At 42.8% G+C, this 21,082-nt stretch overlaps 2 protein-coding genes across 4 annotated transcripts; one reads left to right on the top strand and one right to left on the bottom strand.

Annotated features, from left to right (window-relative positions):
• The first annotated feature begins 1,614 nt into the window (after positions 1-1,614).
• On the top strand, positions 1,615-20,831 carry LOC117973861 (alpha-(1,3)-fucosyltransferase 7-like). 3 transcript variants are annotated; one of them, XM_059005729.1, is made up of 3 exons: positions 1,615-1,756; positions 4,936-6,058; positions 20,005-20,831. In XM_059005729.1, exons 2-3 carry the CDS (start codon positions 5,019-5,021, stop codon positions 20,015-20,017), a joined length of 1,053 nt encoding a protein of 350 aa, XP_058861712.1. In that variant the 5' UTR covers positions 1,615-1,756; positions 4,936-5,018; the 3' UTR covers positions 20,018-20,831. The 3 variants fall into 3 exon arrangements, with proteins under 3 accessions (XP_058861712.1, XP_058861709.1, XP_058861711.1); XM_059005726.1 differs by having other exon boundaries at positions 4,932-6,058; XM_059005728.1 differs by lacking the exon at positions 1,615-1,756 and having other exon boundaries at positions 3,131-6,058.
• On the bottom strand, positions 13,380-18,680 carry LOC117973862 (POU domain, class 5, transcription factor 1-like). The gene is made up of 5 exons (XM_059005725.1): positions 16,724-18,680; positions 15,932-16,043; positions 15,485-15,615; positions 15,155-15,319; positions 13,380-14,697 (listed from the first exon to the last, which is right to left on the bottom strand). The coding sequence occupies exons 1-5, from the start codon at positions 17,420-17,422 to the stop codon at positions 14,443-14,445; spliced, it is 1,362 nt and encodes a 453-aa protein (XP_058861708.1). The 5' UTR covers positions 17,423-18,680; the 3' UTR covers positions 13,380-14,442.
• Positions 20,832-21,082: the final 251 nt, after the last annotated feature.

Raw genomic sequence — 21,082 nt, 5'->3', positions numbered from 1 at the left:
CCCAGGTCGCCCCCTTATTCTTCCTCTGCCTCTGAAAACCCTCACATGCACCCAATTCCTTTTTTTTCATGACACAATTTGGCTTGAGTGGTATCGCTGATGGAACTAGCAATGAAAATATGAGGAAGTGGTCAGATCCTTTCCAGGCCTTCCCACCAACCGCCACCTGCTTGGCACCAGGAATAAATCTGGTTAAAATGCAAACTATACTATCATCTGCACAGCTGGAAGAGTTGATTTTATATATAATATATTGCTATTGCAAAGGATGTGGTTGGAAGGTTACTTCAGAAATGATAAGTCACAACAGGGTGGTACTGAACGACACATATTAAAATGTGAAGGACAGGGTTTTTCAATGTAAAAGCTGCCCACATTAAAACAAGCAATGTGTAATAAAGTATAGTCAAAGCATATTTAGGTGAGCATTGTAAAGCCCAGAGAGGTATGGTAAAGCATATTCAAAAAAAAAACATGGCAAACCATGGTACCGACAGCCAATGGGCAAACTGCTCAATTTAATACTGTAAAGTGTTACAATTCTGTTTCTGTACGCTCACAGGAAACAGAGCAGAGTTTGCAGGGCATAAAATGATGAGTCAGTTTGGTGTCTTATTTTTATTTGTGAGTAGATTCACTGTGAGCGCAGGTTACTAGAGTGTACTCAAGTAAATGTTCTGCTGTTGAGGAGCTGAAATGCAGTCACCCTGACAATCCCTGCACTGGACTCAGTGCGTGGTCAGCACTCCTGCTCCTTCGCTGGGTGACCAGACGCCCCTGGGGTCACAGCTCAGGCTTTTATAATACAAGGACTGCACTCTGCTACTGTGTAAAGAAAAGAGACCTCAAATTACTGGGATGGGACTTGAAGGTTAAAGCTGCTGGGCTAAAGCATAGCTTAAATATGTTGTTCATAAACCCTGCTTAGAAATACTCAAATAAAATACAATTCCACTAGAAAGAAACTCAAATTAAACCTCGAGTTTGGACTAGTAGAATTTTTCAATTCTGGAATGGTTTGAGATTCACTATATATATATATATATATATATATATATATATATATATATATATATATATATATATCCTGCTGCTGCAGATGGCTGTTTCATGGCCTGAAAGCTACAGGGAGGGAGGAAACTCATTGCTTGTGAGACGCTGTGAACTCAGAGCCATGGATTGCATGAATTGAATGGGGTTGTGGGGTCTCAAATACTCACAGTGTAGTTTATAAATTAACTGCTGGTTTCACAGACCCTGGTTAGCACTAATCTTGGACTGCTTTACATCATGTAACATCATGTTACCCTAAAGGAGTGGTAAGAGGTTGGTTGGTTGAAGAATCTGCAGTTAGAAGTACAATCGGTAATTAGTGTTTTATTAATAAAAAGGAAACAGCTGTTTTGAGGTGTGCGTGGGCGCGTGGGTGTGTGGGTGGGCGTGTGTTGTTGTGTAGCTGACAAAGCAGGTGACAAAGCAGGTGTGCCAGTTTATTTTTGTGATTTATACAGCTAAAAAAAAAAAAAAAAAAAAGCAGTGGCATCTGTGGTTTAAAAAAAGAAACGCCAGCAAAATAAAACCTACTACAGCAGGAATATAAAAAAAGACCACAAGATTTCAGCAAGATTGCATTAGTAGCAGCGCTGTCACAACGCGATGAAGAAATTTCCTCTTGTTGGCACATATCTGTGAGTGCGAGCGAGCCTCCCAGCTCTGCACATTCAGCTCCTGCGGGTGATTCAAGCTGCACAGGAAGGTAAGAGACCTCGCTACTGTAGTGATCGATCTACACCAGCTCTGCACAAAAGAGACTGGGAGAAATGCTGCACTTGTATCAGATTGAGAGGAACTGTGAGTGGCAGCTTCCAGGGACCCCCATTCAAAGCACATCTCGGTGGCTTCTCTCAAATGAACTTCATTAGTGTGGAGTAGTGGTTAGGGCACTGGACTCTTGACCGGAGGGTTGTGGGTTCAATCCCTAGTGGAGGACACTGCTGTTTTACCCTTGAGCAAGGTACTTTACCTAGATTGCTCCAGTAAAAACCTAACTGTATAAATGGGCAATTGTATGTAAAAATAATGTGATAACTGTATAATGTGAAATAATGTATAATGTGATATCTTGTAACAATTGTAAGTCGCCCTGGATAAGGGCGTCTGCTAAGAAATGAATAATAATAATTATATTTCAGCTATGGGGCACATTTTCAAAGCAAAGTGTATATTACACCATTCTTCAAAAAAAGAGAAAGATAAGAATTATTTCTAGGTTTTTGTTTTGTGACTTTACAAGGTGTTTTTTTCTTTTTTAAAGGACTAATTTACTTATAGGAGTAAAAGGCTTTTTTTTAACCTGTTTTGCTATATGTGGAATATTATATATATATATATATATATATATATATATATATATATATATATATATATATATATATAAACAGCTGAAGAAGAGCTTTTGCCCGAAATGTCCTGAAAATTAAATATTTTTTTTTAATTTTTTGTGTACGTTTTTTAAAAACCTTTTCTTTCATATGCCTTCAATTTTGTACACTGTAGTTATATATGTTTATCTGTATCTATATCTATCTATATATATATATATATATATATATATTTCAAATATTATTTTTTAAAAATGACCAGTATATTTAGATCACAACATAGATTTCAGATATTATTTTAAGCAGCAAAGTTAAATATTACATATTTTTTAATCTTTTAAACTTTGTGTACATTTTTAAAAACCTTTTCTTTCATATGCCTTCAATTTTGTACACTGTAGTTTATATATATATATATATATATATATATATATATATATATATATATATATATATGGGCAGCTGGCTCTTTGAGCTAAAATATATATATATATATATATATATATATATATATATATATATATATATATATATATATATATATATATATATCAAATATTATTTTTTTTAAATGACCAGTATATTTAGATCACAACATAGATTTCAGATATTATTTTAAGCAGCAAAGTTAAATATTACATATTTTTTAATCTTTTAAACTTTGTGTACATTTTTAAAAACCTTTTCTTTCATATGCCTTCAATTTTGTACACTGTAGTTATATATCTATATCTGTATCTATATCTATATCTATATATAATTTCAAATATTATTTTTTAAAAATGACCAGTATATTTAGATCACAACATAGATTTCAGATATTATTTTAAGTGGTAAAGTTATGATTGATAATTACATATACACACATTTTCACACGGTTTGTCACAAGCTGGGACTTGCTGTATTGTCTGGTTCGTGTTGAACTGGGACATGCTCATTTTGGAAGTTTGTACTGGAGGAACAATTGAAACTCCGTGATGGATAACAGTCCAAGCACACCAGTCACGTGACACTGACTCATTGACGCCACCTGCTGGTTAGCTGTGGGTGCATCACCTGCCAAGGGGACAAGCCTTCATGTTTAGGTCTGTGGATGAACCATGTGGGTGCAGTCAGTGCATGACTACTCAAACTACGGGCTGCATTCCCAAAAATCACTGCTACAAAATAACACCCACGCAAAAAAACAAAGCCAGAAATAAACAGCTCCGATATTTCACTTAGAGGGCGATTTCTTTTTTTATTATTATTTTTTTCTTTTTCGTTTTGTGTGTTTTCATTTCGAAAAGTAAATAACATGTGCTCCCTCTGAGGGTGTGCTGCCTTGCGTGACTCACATTCCCTCTGAACTGTAGTAGGTCAGCCCTGAGTTCTGTAGCATTTCATTAGAACCGGAACACCTTGCATGTGTCACACAGACCCCCTGTTCTGAACACCCACTACTGGAGCCAAATGCACCAGGAACATCAAGGCTTCGTGAAGCACCGACACAGAAACCCAATCCTAAAACCACCAACCCTTAACTTAATCCTAACAACTATCACACTGCAAAATGGCTATTGAGCCCCCAGCCCTTAATAGAAAGTTTCCCATAGTAAAAGCACAGCAAAGTGTGATAAGCCCATGAACGCTTGTTAAAGCATGGTGCAATGAATTGGCATCTCAGCCCTTTCAATTGAATGGTGAGGCGAGGGCTGGACGTGAACCGTACGGTTCACACGAGAGAGACATGCCATTCAACTAAAGAGCAAGCTGTGTAGTCTAGAGTACAGCAAGTACGGGTCTCCTGCTGAGCAGCCACGAAGAGGAGACTCGTTACAGTAAGTAAACGTAAACCCTGAGCGGTATGGTGAAGCATATTAAAAAACAAAACCTTGTAAACACTGAGCAGCACTACCATGTTAAACATGTGTGCATTAAACGTTTTCTCTTAAAAATTAGACCCCCCACCCCCAAATACTGCAGCAATACCCTGAATTGCACAACTATAACCACAAATTCATTGTGGTCTCTGACTACAACAATACCCTTTCCTCCTCAAGTAATGTTCTCTTTTTAAGCTTCACTAGTCCTACACCCCAGATCAGAATTCCCATTGCAGATGGCGCAGAGAGTGTTATCTTGTAAGTATTGAAGATAGCTTTCAACACCAAGGGGATGCTGCAGTTTCAATCTGTGTTGGAGTCTGGCTCAATCCGGGTGAAAACCCACATCCTGAGGTGGGTCGCTGGGACCTGGGTATACCCTGGTACGTGGTTTCACACTCCGCGGGACTCTACCCTGGGTAGAAGTGCCAGTATGAAAGGGGTTTAGGTTGGGCTCTTAGCTGGCTCTCAGTTAGGCACTTTGCGCACTCAGAAAGATCAACACTGCTGATTTGCATTCGTTTGATAAAGATCTGTCATTGTGAAAAAACCTAGCGCCGGTTCCTTTTCCTTCCTTTTTCTTTCTTAAATAACACTTTCACAGGCTGGTGCTCTTGCATATCAGTAACAGCATTAAAAATGAGTTGTTTTTTTTTTTGTCTTTCTCCTGCCCACATTTTCCCAGACAGAACGTCCTGACTGTTCCAGTGGAGCTCACCAGCCTGTCTCTTCGGTGTCGCTTGCTGTGGTCCAGTTATATCTCTCAGGACCTATGCTCGCCACTTTATTGACTATTTCCAACTCCAACCTGCACAAGCTGTTGTTTGCAGTCATAAAACTAGTGCTGGTTTTCCTGGTCATCTGGCTGGCAGCTTTCAGCATGGACACCACCAAGCGGCCCCACAGAGCCACGCACACGCTGAGGGTCCTGCTGTGGCACTGGCCCTTCGGGAAAAGCTCCAACCTGAGCGGGGACGTCTGCTTGGACCTCTACAACATCCGACACTGCACTCTGACCGACGACCGCTCCCTCTTCAACCAGTCCCATGTGGTTGTATTCCACCACCGGGAGATCCAGAGGAAGGTCTCAGTCCTGCCCACCTGGGAGCGTAGACCCTCGGGGCAGATGTGGGTCTGGATGTCCCTGGAGTCCCCGAGTGGCAACAAAAACGTGAAGGAGCTCAACGGCCTATTCAACTGGACCCTGAGCTACAGGAGGGATGCGGACATCTCCGTGCCATATGGGGAGCTGGTCTCCGGCCGCTGGGCTCACCACCCCAGACCCAAGACCGGACTAGCCACCTGGGTGGTCAGCAACAAGAAGAGGACGCAGCTGAGGAGCCTGGTGTACGCCAGCCTGCGCAACCACCTGAGAGTGGACGTCTTCGGGAAATCCAACCACCGGCCGCTGTGCCCGGACTGCCTCCTACCCACCATCTCCAACTACAGCTTCTACCTGGCCTTTGAGAACTCGGTGTACCAGGACTACATCACAGAGAAGCTCTGGAGGAACGCCTTCATGGCCGGGGCAGTGCCAGTGGTGCTCGGCCCTCCCAGGTCTAACTACGAGGAGTTCCTGCCCCCGGATTCGTTCATCCACGTGGATGACTTCCACTCCACCAAAGAGCTGGCTGGTTACCTCAAGGAGGTGGCGGGCAACGAGAGTCGATATCAACGCTATTTCGAGTGGAGGAAGACGGCCACCGTGAAGCTGTACACAGACTGGAGGGAGCGGCTTTGTACCATCTGCACCAAGTATGACTGGCTCCCCAAAACTAAAGCTTATCACGATCTGGAGGCTTGGCTTCACAGGTAATTGACAGCAGGGATGTTAGGCAAATACTGAACTGTGTGGTGCTAATTTACTGCAGGGCCAAAGGAAGGTTAAATGATAACATTTCAATGATAATGAGAAATCTAAGAAAAGCCCAATATATGCATCGTGCTTTTAACTACAGAATGCCATCAGTTGATTCTTAGGAAACCAACATTGTTTTAAAAGCATTGAAAAGAGCCCCAGTAAGATTGTATTGCAGGCAATGTAAAGACACGGTTGGGTGTTTTATTACACTTGATTTAAACACGCCGGTTTGTTGTTGTGAAGTTTTTGTAATAAAGTCTTCCGGGTCATTCCATATGATTGCACTGCACAGGTCTGTTTTAGTAACAGTTTAATGCGCTTGATTCATAAGCACTGTCTTGGTCATGCATTTCAAGAGTATTTCATTCATTCAAAATGTGACCCAACATGGTGGTAAAATGCCTCTTCCGCTTGTTTCAACTGTGTTTCCAGCAGCGCTGGTGCAGAAGAACACTGTTTACTTAGCAGTGGTTTTGGTCTGGAAGCGTGGCATCGACAGCTAGCACGGAAAAAAAGCAAACTTGCTCAACCGTCTTTTTTGGTCAATAACATTAAAAACGATGTTTTGTCCCCGGGACTTGACCGGATTATCAGAAGCGGGTGCTGTTAAGTTTCGGTTTTGAAATGGCTAAAAATGTTGCCTTGGACACACCCCATCTTCACCAGGCTTCAAAGGAAACCCTTTATTGTGGTCTGCACCTCTTGTCTGGTGTTTAAAGCTGATCAGACTTTTAGTCAGCAGTGGTTTATGAATCTGCAATCATTAGCATCCAACCACTGCTCCCAAATGTTTCAGAAGATGTTTAAAAATACCCAACCATGAACGGTGTAGTCATGCTTCTTAAATTAAAATGCGCAGCATGCACAGCGAAATCTTAATCTAAGATATCTTGATTTATATATATAAAAAAAAAATGCCAAAGCACTTCGTGGAACTGAACAGACGGTAAAGAAACTTGAACACACAGTACTGCATAGGCAGGCATCGCCATTGTACCAGCGGGCGAACGCCATCTTATGTCTCAAGTACCATAGCGATTGTGAATATATAAATACTACATGCGTCATGCTGAAACATTCCAGGGTACAGTACGGCATGTGAAAATCACAGTGCAAAAACTCCAGGTAGCAATTAGAATGCAGAGTTCTTTAAAAGAGGAAAAACAAGCCTTTGATTCTGAATAAAACAAGCTTACACTAAAAGTTCTGCTATCAAATAAGATGAATAAAGTGTTCTTTAAAAAAAGAGAGAAATTGTAATGGCAGCCGATCAGTCCGTTCTCAGGATGTGTTTTGTATTCAGGGCAGTCTTACTGTGCAGTGCAATGGTGTTTATCTCTGGTTTCTAAATTTGAAACAACTGCGCAATTGTTAATTGAAAGTTTAAAATGAACTATAAGGTTGTGTGTAACCTACAGCTTTCAAGGTGCAACCAGTAAACCAGTGTGAAGCTTTGGTTCAGTATCTTCTCGGTTGAAAAAAAAAAAATGAGCAAAACATTACAAAAAAAAAATCTTTGACAATCAAATCGTTTTTAATACAAATTATTAATCATTTAGAATAATTAAATAAGAATTATGTAACATTTTCAATGAGGTCAAAATGTATAGATTTTTCAATTTGAATTCCCAAGACTTTTTTTTTCAGCTGCCTTCATGTGGAATTGCAAAGGACAAATACAATCAAACGATGTTTTAACAGAAGGTGCAGAGCTCAGTTATACACAAGGCAATTTAGCAGACTTTGAAAAGTTAAATCCTGTAGAAACTCCCGGTGAGTCATTTGAAATGGATACAATACAAACCAATACAGGTGCAGGTATAGTGCAGGCCACCTAAAGAGAGTCTTACCTAAATATCACACTATTATTACTATTATTACTATTATTATTATTAGTAGTAGTAGTAAGACGTTTCCTGATGTGTTCATGTGTTAGTGGTAATACCAGCACTTATTTAGATATTATAAGAAGGAAGCAAATTAATCACGCTGGAGCTTTTCAGTCTATGGTGGTGTAGCCACAGGCCACGGCAACCACGTGGATCCACCTTCCTATATATGTGTTGCTGCTGTTGGGATATTTTTTAATGTACAGTATTTATTTATTCACGTATTAATATATTTAAGTGTTTGTTTATTTGTGCCAGAAATACAACAAAGAAAATATGTATGTTGCCATGTAGTGTAGATAGGGGCAGAAACTATTTCTGAAAGTTTAAAATAACCAAACCAAACGAAGATGGAAGCTTGTTATTCCTAATTACCTTGCCCATAGCAGAAATGAGTTTCAGCTTCCTAAAATAACAGTGTTTAATTTAAGAGTTATTTATTTATTTATTTTGCAGTGCAAGCGCAGAATGATATCAATTCAAATGAAGCGTCTGTTCCACTAGCTCTCTCTGAAGCTGCTGCTCCGAGCACAGTAATAGTCGATGCCAGCGTCGTAACCAGACCTGCCATTCTGCCGCGGTTTCAAACTCCAGCTGCCAGTATTAATATGACTGCTTGGTATTTAATATTCAACCTCCAGATTTCTGTTACACGGCAAACCAACACAGAAAATGAACGAGTCTTTTGTAGTTTACCAGAACATTTACACGAGCCTCAGCATTGATGATGCAAAAAATGGACCTCATGGCTCGTGACGGCCTTGTTTCTGGGTTTAAAACACACCCCATTAAAGGTTATATTCAGGTAGCAAGCAGCGAATGATTTTAAAAATACCGTCACTTAACACAGCTTTATTTATTGTTCTATATATATATATATATATATATATATATATATATATATATATATATATATATATAACAGCAACAGAATTACCTTCCAGTCTTTATTGTCCGTTGAAAACTGCACCACACCCTGGGGTTTTCAATACCACTGAAATACATTGTGACTGCTTACAATTGCGACCAGAAAGTTTCCAAAGTGCACGAGATATAGTCTACTGCACGCCTTGCCTGCAAGACATATACACAGCAACTTAAACACATCGCACTTAAAAAAAAGACACACACAGCAACTTAAACACATCGCACTTTTAAAAAGACACACACAGCAACTTAAACACATCGCACTTTTAAAAAGACACACACAGCAACTTAAACACATCGCACTTTTAAAAAGACGCACACAGCAACTTAAACACATCGCACTTTTAAAAAGACGCACACAGCAACTTAAACACATCGCACTTTTAAAAAGACGCACACAGCAACTTAAACACATCGCACTTTTAAAAAGACGCACACAGCAACTTAAACACATCGCACTTTTAAAAAGACGCACACACACACACATCGCACGCCAGCTCCTTCAAGCTGGGGTTTGGTTTGATGCCCCTCGTTTTAAATGTAGGTGAAGCGCGCCGTTGACTAAGAAGACCATTGAAAGCTGCTGGCCCGCACAGGGTTTAGTTGGTGGTTTCTGCAGTTTAAAACGTATTTCTTTTGCAATGACAACCGTGCTCTGTGATTTATCTGAAAGAATGCAATGATTAAAAAATAAATCAACCAGAAAGAAGCGGTGCGTGCATTGACTCAGAATGCAACCGTGTCGGCGGCCGCTGTCTGCTCTCGGTTCAATCTGCCCGGCCAGAGACACGTCATAAAAACTCGAGGATTACAATTCTACTGACACCAATCAAACCAGATTCACATTGCAACCAGTGCAACTTTTTTTTTTTTTTTTTATGATAGAAACAAGAGGATTTTACGCCTCGGGGAATACCATTGGTTGCAGACGCATGTCTGTGCTTTTATAATGACTTTGTGAAATTTAACTTTAAGAGAGTAAAGCCATTTGAGAGACAGAATTATTCTGTAGGCCTACCAGTCAAATTAAAAACTCAGCGTTCAGTATGTCTTTCTGAAAACATCGGAACATAATTAAAGGGACACTATTATTATTATTATTATTATTATTATTATTATTATTATTATTATTAACATTAGAACAATATTCTTCTCATTAATAATAGTATTATTCATCATGTTATTATTATTTGTATTTATTAGAAATGATTTCTTTTGGATTAGTCCACTGATGTTCAAGCCTAGACAACACTTTTAGGATGCTGTTCAAACACGTGGTAAGACCGGGTCTCTGCACTGACTGATACACGAAGCAGCTTGAAACCCGTGTTTATGTCCACAGTATGCACTTTTGCTGTCGTCTTCGTCAGCATTTTTACAAACAAAAATAAATAAACAAACAAAAAAAAACCTTGTCAGCCTTCTTACAGTAGTAATAGGTGTTCCTAATGGTCTCTTCATTGCATCAGGACTGAATCAGACAGATGTGTGGACTCTCTGCAAACACTTCAAATATGCGGAGAGAGGAGGCCGATTCAGGTTTAGTTTATTACTGGTTCAATGGCTTTAGCCCTCTTAGAAAACATGCAGATGACACAGGAAGTGTGGGTGTCACAGACTACCTGAAAATAAGGCAGACTAACTGAGTTTTCTTGAATCGAGTATGGTACCAGATACCAAAATGCATTTTCGTTATGCGCTTCTTTCAAAACTGCACATATCAGACCTACTCAGCAGACGGAAGTACACTTGCTAGTGCAGTGGAAATCAGGAATGAAACATCAGTCAATGCACCTCCCAGGCTGGAAGCGTGATTTGGGCAACACGTGCGTTTTTGCTCCTCTAAAGTCAAGTCTAAACAATGAAAATAAATACTAAAAAAGTGTTTATGTGCTCCGTAAGATGTATGCTGAGCATCTGGCTTTACAGCGTATCCATGGAGCGCTTTCTAGTTTGTTTTTGTTCGAATGTACGTTAGATTCTCACGTTTGCGGCTTTGTGTTTATAATAATAATAATAATAATAATAATAATAACAATAACACAAAATGCAGAATCATAAGAAAGCCTTTCTAAAGAAGTAAGTTTTAAAACTTGATTTAAAAACACTCAAAGTAGCAGAGCCTGTAATCTCTATAGGAAGGGAGTTCCACAATGTGGGGCACAGCAACTAAATGCCCCGTCGCCCACAGTGCGTAGGCAAGCGCGAAGGACAGCAATCTAAGATCATGCGAGCGGAGGTTGCGGGTAGGAGTATACACAGATAAAAGATCAGTTAAATAAAGTGGGGCCAGCCCATGAAGAGCCTTATAGGTAAGCAGTAGAATTTTAAAATCGACTCGGAACCTAACAGGCAGCCAATGCAAGGCCTCTAAACCAGGAGTAATATGATCTCTGCTGGAAGACCTGGACAGAATTCTGGCTGCAGAGTTCTGGACATACTGAAGTCTGGCAAGGATGCAATTTGAGACACCAGCAAACAGGGCATTACAGTAGTCAATCCTGGAAAACACAAACGCATGGACTAGTTTTTCAGCCGCAGATTGCGAAAGCATAGGTCGCAGTCTAGCTATGTTTCTGAGGTGGAAAAAAGAAATCTTGACAGTGTTTAACACATGCGGTTCAAAGGTTAACCCTGGATCAAACATCACACCCAGATTTTTCAATTTAGAAGTAAACTCAAGCAAGGTGCCATTGACAGACAGATTTAAGGCATTAGTTTTACCTAACTGACAAGAAGTGCCAAGCAGCATTACCTTGTTAACAAGTGGCTAGGACCTTTTAACAAACGTATACCCGTTTCAGCACTACGCTTTTGAGGGAGGAATTGGGGCACGGTTACCACCAGAGCTGGTGCAGGCTTGTTTCTGTGGTTGGGGTGGTGTGCAAATATCTGTCACAATGTGACTGGACCTGCCAGGAGAGATTGAGTGGAAATGAATCACTCGTCTTAAAGCCCCCTCTCCCCCTTTGCTTCCTTTCTGAAACCCTCAGAGCTGCTCGACGCTGCTGTGGAAGAATAAGTCAGAATTCAAGAGTGAAACCGACCTACTATTGCAGGCACGCATCCCTCATATGAATCGAGCAGCCCCATTATTTTACCTTTCTGTCCTGTTGTGATTTCTTTCAAACACATTCTTTCAACAGAGGTGTTGCGTCCCACTGGAATGCCAGCGTTCCACAGTTCAGTTTTACTCTGAAACACCCACACTAGTCCATGAGACTAATCCAGGCACACTCCTGCAAACACAGGTTAAAAATGCCATGCTTTCACAGTGCTGTTTTGGTCTGTATTTGGAGCTTGGTCCCTGTAAGGTAACCTTCTTGAGTATCTGATCAAACAGCTTGCATGCACTTCAGAGAGTGCGGCCTGACTCATTATTCTTGGAAGGGTTCTTGTGCTCGGCTGGCCTTTTTTTTTTTTTTTTTGCACAACATCAATTTCAGGAAAGACCAGATAAGAAACACCAGCTTCTTTGAAAAACCCTCACAACAGCTCAGCTTTCACACTTGTATTCTGAAACCACTCTCTGAAAGCAGACAGTTGTGCTTTAGAAGCCACCACACAGAGCAGAGACGCTTCTTGGAGCAATGTTTGTATTCTGAGATTAACTGCAATTCAGTTAATGCACTGTTGTTTATATGCATGGGGGTTGAAAACCTGTCACCTTAACACACCCACACCCACACCCACACCCACACCAACGCGCTCTCCCATCAGGGCTGTTTGTTGTTGGCGGCATATTTGGTTTCTGTACCTTGTCAACTGCGTGTGGCCCCGGCTTTAGATCTGAGCCTGTTTATCCCTTACATATATACAAACCCAAGCTTTACTGCTTTTGTTTTTTTTAAAACATGCGTTTCTACATATTAGATGTGGAAAATGATTTTAAAAACAGGATGACAAAATGACTGAGAAAGGAAGTCAGGCACATAGAAAAAAGCTGTTTTTATATTCTGCTTCTGCTGATTGAAGTGCACAGGGGCGCGAGGCACACCCCTGAAGAACCTGGAAAAAATGACTTTAAACTTCTACCTTATCTTATCTCGCTTCTGATGGTGCAAGAGATTGTGCTGGAGTAATCACATGACAACACAATCTCTCCCCAGAGCACAGGCTGCAATTCCTTCTGTTATAAATAAAATAGCAGGGAGCAGGAGAAGGGAGAAGTGAAAACACAACAGCGATACCGAGCGGTGGTTTCCAGGAACGCGATGGTTAACAAGAACAGGTGTACAGGAACGTCCCCACATGACCATTAACACAGCACAATATTTGAATAGCAATTGGCTTTTTTTCTGGCATTAAATATTCCTTGCAGAGGCGTGCAACTTCTGAGATTTGCAGCTTTGTACTGGGATTGCTTAGGAGAGAAAAATATATATATTAAAAATAAATAAATAACCCAACCGCCAAAAGCATAATGAATGACAAAACCAAAAGACAGTAGTATAAAAAAAAAAGTAGCAGCAATGATTTAATTAATTACACATCAAAAAAAAAAGATATTCAGTTGATCAAATATACAGACTTTGGCTAAATAATAAATTAGCGAATAGGCAGAGGTACAGGATTAGCAATAACTGGAACGTTTAACCTTATCTGAGAATAAACCACACCAAACAAGAGACTACAACAATTGCATCGTACTTTGCTTGCGTTTTAAAAAGCAGTTTTGGGCACCTTTACCCTCCCCCGGCCGTTCAACCCAAGTTTGAAATGCATCTGTTATTTGACGATTCAGTAGTTGAGGCTGTGGTTGGAACAAGGTGCTGGATTGGAATAACCTGATCAAGGCACAAATGAGTAATAGTGGTTTAGATCACTTCTATAGAAAAATAAAGAAAACGGTGGCCTTTGAGTGGCAAGGCTCTGTAAAGCAGTGCAAGGAGAGCTTTCCTGCATGACTCAAGTGTGACTAGACTTTGCATATTTCATTGTGCTTCACAGATCTCCCCACTGCCACCCCTCCAGACTGGGAGATCAATGAGATTAGAAAAAGAGAATGGGTCTGGGTGGGCCATGAAATATTTCAATTGATCCAGAACCCCAGGATGCATGGTCAGTTACAGGTCTGCAATCACCCCCCACAGCAGTGAGCAAACAGAGGGAGGGGGCCAGACAGCACAGCCCCTTTGATACAGGCAGTTTCAGCATGCCTGTTCTCTGTCCTTAGCACGAAGTCACTGGAGGAGAAGCTCAGACAACGACAGAGACGCTGCAGTGAAACGTTCCTGCAGAACCTCCGGTCTCCTGTATCACGAGGGGACTCGAATACACACGAGGGACACCCGGACCAGAGCGATCAGCAAGCAAAGGAGTTAAGAAAAGTCTCTGCAGCTTGGAAAAACTGTGAGCAAAAAATATATATAACAGAAAAGGATTAACACTTTTAAAAAGACAGCCCTCTTAAAAATCAAAGCTAGCTGGCTGCTGTCAGTCCTTCCTCTGCAAGCGTCCAGTCTAGCTGGTTCTCAGTCCTTTCGTTCACATCGACTGGCCGGGGAGGGGCTGGGGTTCTAGCTGGTCAGGTGTCCCAGCCCCACAGGGAATCCCTGGGGCAGGGTCTGCTTGAAGACCTCTGGCTTGTGGAAGGCGGGTAGGTAGAGGTGTGGGGGTGCAGTGCCAGGGTACCCCTGAGTTTGGAGATGCCCGTTGCACAGGGGCATTTGTGGGCTGGGATCGAAATACTGCCCCTCTGCACCCTCCTCTTCAAAGGGCAGGGCCAGACGCTTCCCCTTCTGACGTCGATTACAGAACCACACCCGCACCACCTGAGAGGAGAGGAGAGGGGAGAGGTCAGGGGGAGCAGAGCGACACACACCACTCTACAAATACAACTTGTACAGTCCAAACAAACATTGCTGGACGAGCAGAATTTATAAATGACTGCATCTAACACAGCATGCAAGTAAACCAGTGCATAGATGAACTGCACACATTTAATGCAATGTGGTATTAATTATATTTTTGTCTGAGCTCAATGAAAAGGAATATTTGTTTACATTTTGAAAATATTAACCAGCACCTGTTCATTGTCATTACTTTAGTACAACAGCTGCAAACAAGGACAATGGTTTGACACACTGTAATCTTTAAAATCATTTTGATAATGCAACTACAGTATCCGAACACCAGAAGTCACTACACACCAAGTAAAGGCTATACAATGGCATTCTTGCAAGGTGTAGTATTTCTCCCAGTGAAGGTATTAAAAGGAAAGCAGCATACATCTTTCTCCAGGCGGAGGTCCTCTGCGATCTGCGTGATGTCCTGGGTGTTGGGCTTCGGGCACTTGATGAAGTAGGACTCGAGAGCGCCGCGCACGGTCACCTCCAGGCTGGTCCTGCGCTTCCTCTTCCGGGCGTCAGCAAACACACGCTCAATCTTATACATCTGAGAGAGAGAGCGAGAGAGAGAGAGCATCTCATTACAGCATTCTCAGGACACACACCAGCCAGGACGGCGTGTTTGGAGCGCTCGTACGCTGCACAGGACGGCGCCGTGTTTGGAGCGCCCGTACGCTGCATAGGACGGCGCAGTGTTTGGAGCTGTACTCACATCCTGCGGGTTGTCTGTGTTCTCAGCCTCGTTCAGCCAGCGTTGCAGCAGTGGCTTCAGCTTGCACATGTTCTTGAAGCTCAGCTGCAGAGCTTCGAACCGGCAGATCGTGGTCTGACTGAACATCTTCCCTGCAAGGAGAAGCAGAAGAGACACTCATTGGCACACACAGAAGAAATAACCAATACTCCAAAAACACAGGGTCCAGCCTCTTCAACCTGCACTCGCTTACAAATTCCAATGACAAACATTTTAACGCGAGGTCTGTCAACATCTTCCATTTCTAGTCGAAACAGGGGTCAGACATTGAGCAAGACTTCCAGTCGAAATGGATTGCCATTGAATTGAAAGTTCCTTTGTAGCATTTCTAAATGCAGCACTGTTAGGCGTTGAACAGCTTTGGAGGAGTGTGCTCATAGACTGGAAGAGGGCAGTGCCTGGACTCACCGTAGAGGTTGCCCAGCGCCAGCCCCACGTCAGCCTGCGTGAATCCCAGGGTGATCCGCTTGTGTTTCAGCTCCTTGGCAAACTGCTCCAGCTCCTCCGTGGACAAATTCTCCTGAGAACAGACAAGCGAGGCACTGACAAGCAGGGACTTGAGAGCAGGGCTGTGCTGTACCACTCCAGGGCTAACAGGCAAAATGACCGACCACTTCAGGGTTTGGACTGAGGGTTAAATGGTTATATTAAAACCATTTTAGAACAGAGCTGGGACAAAAAGACCAGGAGTGACAATTTCATCACAGAAAACACCCTGAACTAACACTGCAAGACAAAATGAAGTGACTGACCACAAGAAATAACTAAATCTTACAGCATCACCCATGGACTTCCTGCACGTTCACCCTGCAATAGCAAGTCACCAATACCTAATGCTTGCTTACATAACAGTGCATTATGAAGCCAAACATGCATTAGAACTACTGGTTACAGAGAGAGAGCGAGAGAGCGAGCGAGAGAGAGCGAGAGAGAGAGAGACCAGCACAGTGACTGAAATCTAGCGGCGCCTTAGAAGACACACCTCAAAAAAGGATTGGGGACATTTTTAATTTCTCCGCTTGTGTACTCACAGGCAGCGCGGCTAAAACCTGAACAACTTGATAAACTGTGTGTTTTATTTTACACACACTCCAATCAATATATGTAAATGTTCTCTTCAGTTTTTTAAAAGGTCACCCAACTACAAAAAAAAAAAAATACAAATTGTTTCACAAATTTAAAATATGTGAAAATTATTACCTCTTCTTCCGAGTCGCTAGACTGCCCCACTTCACTGCCCGCGCCACTGGAGGAGCCGCTGCTCCCGGGGTTCGAGGTCTGTTGCACTGGGACCAGTAGCGTTTGGGGCGCTGCCGTCGTGAAGACACCAGCCGTCGGGTAACTGTGGCTACTGGGCGAAGAGGAGACCGGAGTGGCGGCGGGGGCTGGGGCGTGGGTCAAGCCGGGCCAGAACGAAGGGTTCCAGTGGTTTGAGTGATAAACCCCGGGGGCCATGGTAGCGGGCGGCGGTGGCAGCGCTGATTTTCTTTCAGGCGAGAATTCGTCCAGTTTTTCGGTTTTAATGTCGCTTTTGATCTGATCCCGGGTTTCTGCGATGCGTGGGCTCAGATTCGCCGGTTGGTGGGCTGTGGTCAGTCCCGCTACTTGGCCCGTGAGCTCCGGGGTAGAGAAGGGGTACCAGTGTCTAGCTTGGCTCAGGTCCGCTACCTGAATATCGGGATGTCGATAGTCACCGCCGACTGCAGAAAACGGGAAGAAATGTTGGGCGGCGATACCGTTGTAGCAGGCGGGTTTATTGAACACGGAGTTCGGGTCTTGTAGCATCCCGTTGGCGAACTGAAGAGAAGCGGCTAGGCTCTCCTGCGTGTACATCGTCCGGTGGAGCTCGTGTGCCCGACTGGAAGCCTCCGAACCCGGGGTGACAGACCGATCAGACATGCTTAGCTTCGGAGATTAATGAATTAGTCAAACGGGTTTGGTATCTCCGGGTTAAAGGCAGCGCAACGTCCAGATGTTAACTTGAATGCGAAGCGGTCCTGGATCGCCAATTCCCGTCACCGAGCTTTCCAAATGTGTTGTTTGTTTGGTGTTTTTTTTAATTATTATTATTGTTGTTGTTTAATTCATGGTCCTTGCTGTGTCACTCTTTCCTGCTCGTGTTTTTTAACAAATTAAAAAGTCTCGACATGATTGATCACATAAAGCTGAATTAAAACGCTATATCCATGACGCCTGTGTGTGTTCCAACAACCAGCTCCGATACGTTTGAACTAAATCAAACGTGCGCTAAGTCCGAGCCTTCATTAATTAGCCTTGCAGCTAATGGTACTTGACTCCGTGCTCTCATTGGTCAACACAAAACCATTGTCCCCAGCTGATTGTAAATGAACTTGATCGTTTTCAGGGAGGGGGTCGTCTAAGTAAACTTTTCAAACTCTTTACAGGCCGCTTTACTGCATGCTTACTCTCGACACCCCGTAGCAGCATGTGCGGGGCAATAGGCATCCTTTACTGGCGTCGCTTTCGAGTGGGGTCGGAGTAGAGATCCGATTGATTCATTCAGGGGGTTGTCTGCTCCCGCACGGCAAATTACAAATGCAAAATAACTCTTCTGTAGGATTGATACCCAGATGTGACATTAGGCACATTCTAAAACGTTATTATAATTTAATAGCTCATTAACGGCTTTATCGGTACACTTTTGACTTCGCCAGTGAGCTTTTACGCACGCGTCACATTCTATTTATGCCTTAATGCAAACACAGCGTGTCGTCAAATCACCGTCTATGTGTTTCTTATTTAATAAAACGAGTTGTTACAAATGAATTGGAATAGGAAAACATCAACAGATACGTGTGCTTGTTTGAACCAATGCATGCTTTTCCAGGCTCCCGGTGTAATTAGACTCTAGCGAAACTTTACCACACATTTCACATTGTTAAAATGAGTAGATTCACTTTTCTTCAGTAGGGCCTATACATTTTGTCAGCGACCGTCATTCAGCTTTGAAGCCCAGGAAAGTAAAACTGTTTGATTTCACAAAAGCAGCTGAGAAATGAACCACGCGGTGGTTGTTTACGCGCATGTGTCCGCACGCCACACGCGCAAACCTCCCAAACAAACGGGTGTAGTACCGGTACGCCGTTCTTCATATCTCGAGTGTGATTCATTGTAAAGACAGCTTGAACTGTTCGCCTCCAAGCCCGGGACCCCTCGTTAATAACACAGTATAAGGCACGTGAAACTGTGTCAAAAGCGATTTGCATTGAAACAGCTTTATTGCGGGGCGAGTTAGTGCTGTAATTGCAAAAATAATGGGTGTAATTTAAAATGAACGTGTAAAGCAAACCTGTAGCTGTTATCCATGGAGAGCCGGCAGGATATCTGCATGTCTAGCCGCGCTATTATTCGTGTCTGTCGAACAATACAAAGCCCAGGTTGTGCAATCAATGCTATAGCAATAACTAGAGCTGCAGGAGAGATGAAGTTTGACAAGTTAGTTATACGTGTAGGGACATAACTCAGCTGGCTCAAGTGTGAGATAGGCTCTAACTGGTGTACTGAGTCAATCCCATACAGGGACTCCTTCCTGGTTTCATTGCACTACTGGTGTGGGGTTTTCATTCAAAGATTATGCAAATTGCACCTTGTGTGGAAACAGCTTCAATCAATGTCTGGCATTGCTAACTGCACATTTCATGTTTGTTTTAGAGTTAATAAAACATTGTGCTACATTTTCATGCAATAAGGTATTTCCTACTGTGCAAAAATGTGTTTCTAGTGGAAGATTAGCATGTGTTTGCCTGATCCTAATCAAATACTACTACTACTACTACTACTACTACTACTACTACTAATAATAATAATACTGATAATAATAATAATAATAATAATAATAATAATAATAATAATAATAATAGTAATAGTAATAATGATGATGATGATGATGTCCTCTGCAGCTCTCCAGATGCAGCCTCCCCCTCTCCTCCTCCAGGTAGTGATGGGGTGCAGATTGTTCCAGGAAGTAAAGCTGCAGGGTGCTCATTGTCTCAGGATCTGCAGTGCTCACACAGCTCTCCTGCTGCAGAGAGGCTCTTTAGCAGTCTTTCAGCTCCCACAATGACCCGTCTCTTTGATTCATTGTTCATTCAAACGCCTTCCACAGCTTGTGTGTGTGTGTGTGTGTATATAATTGTGTATGAGTTTGAGTGTGTGTGTGTGTGTATAATTGTGTATGAGTTTGAGTGTGTGTGTGTAAGTGTGTGTGTAATTGTGTGTGAGTTTGAGTGTGTGTGTGTGTAATTGTGTATGAGTTTGAGTGTGTGAGTGTGTGTGTAAGTGTGTGTGTGTGGTGCACAAGCTCATTTATTTAATGTAACTCTTTCAGCACTAAGACATATAGAGACTAGCCTGGGGTAAGTCATTGAATTGATTTGACTGGGTCTATTTTAATGGCAGGTTGTAATATCCACCACCCTGCTATACTTTATCATGCTTTCATTATACTCTGCTTAATCCAGGGAACTTTTATAAGGGCAGTGAGAGGGTCCAGTCCCCCTGCCTGCCAGAGGGTCCAGTCCCCCTGCCTGCGAGAGGGTCCAGTCCCCCTGCCTGCGAGAGGGTCCAGTCTCCCTGCCTGCGAGAGGGTCCAGTCCCCCTGCCTGCGAGAGGGTCCTGTCCTCAGGCTTCTGTTGATGTTAGAAGATTCCGTCACTCCTAATCCCACTCTGGATAACAATATCCTTGCTGTCTGCTCCCTTTGGGAATCAACCAGCTTCAAGCAGATAAGCAGAGGTGGCCTTCCCTCCCCAATTAAAAGGGACCAGGGACACAAGTGGGGGGGGGGGGGTGCTGACAAAGACATCAAACTAGACCTACCAGGGCTTGGAGCTTGGAGCTGAAGCCCCCCAGGCTCAATTCTCATGCAAAGCCAGGTCCTTGGGAAGGGATGAATGGGAGTTCAGTGGAGGACATGCAGATTGTCCAGGGCTAATTGGAAAAGCAGCCAGAAGTCTTTGACCGTGTTCCCCCTCTCAGTGTAGCTCTTTCACAGTGAAAAGGGACGAGGTCAGTGTGACGGCTAAACAAGCCCCTATCTGCACATTTCAGACTGAAGTGTAAAATACAACAAAGACGACGCATGGCAGCAGGGTTAATGTGACTGGTGCTAACACATGCTCATTTTAAAACCATGCCTAACACTCCTCTAGTTTCCCAGTCAGTTGCAGCGTTTCCAACGTTGTGTTTCTCATCTCAATCGAGGCTCCGAACACCAGCGCACTTTACAGCAGTAACGCTACTTGTGTTGAGGTCTCTGTGATTCATAGGGGTCTCTGCAGAGAAAGGGGGAGAGGAGGGATCTTTACTGACTGGACCATCATCACTGCCATTCACAAACAGGAAGGCCAGTCAGACACCAATAACTCTCTGGTGCTCCAGCAATGACTGCCTGGGTCATAAACTGCCCTGGGGAGCTCCTTTAGAGTGGGGGGATAAGGCATGGTCCTGGTGCTGCACCTACAGATGGGCCTCAAATATCCAGGCATTCTGCCACTGTGTCTCCATTCCGGTTGCACATGTGTGGAAGACTTTATAGAT

This window comes from Acipenser ruthenus, chromosome 31, assembly GCF_902713425.1.
Source record: "Acipenser ruthenus chromosome 31, fAciRut3.2 maternal haplotype, whole genome shotgun sequence".
NCBI lineage: Eukaryota > Metazoa > Chordata > Actinopteri > Acipenseriformes > Acipenseridae > Acipenser > Acipenser ruthenus.
This window is presented reverse-complemented; position numbering and strand designations above follow the sequence as displayed.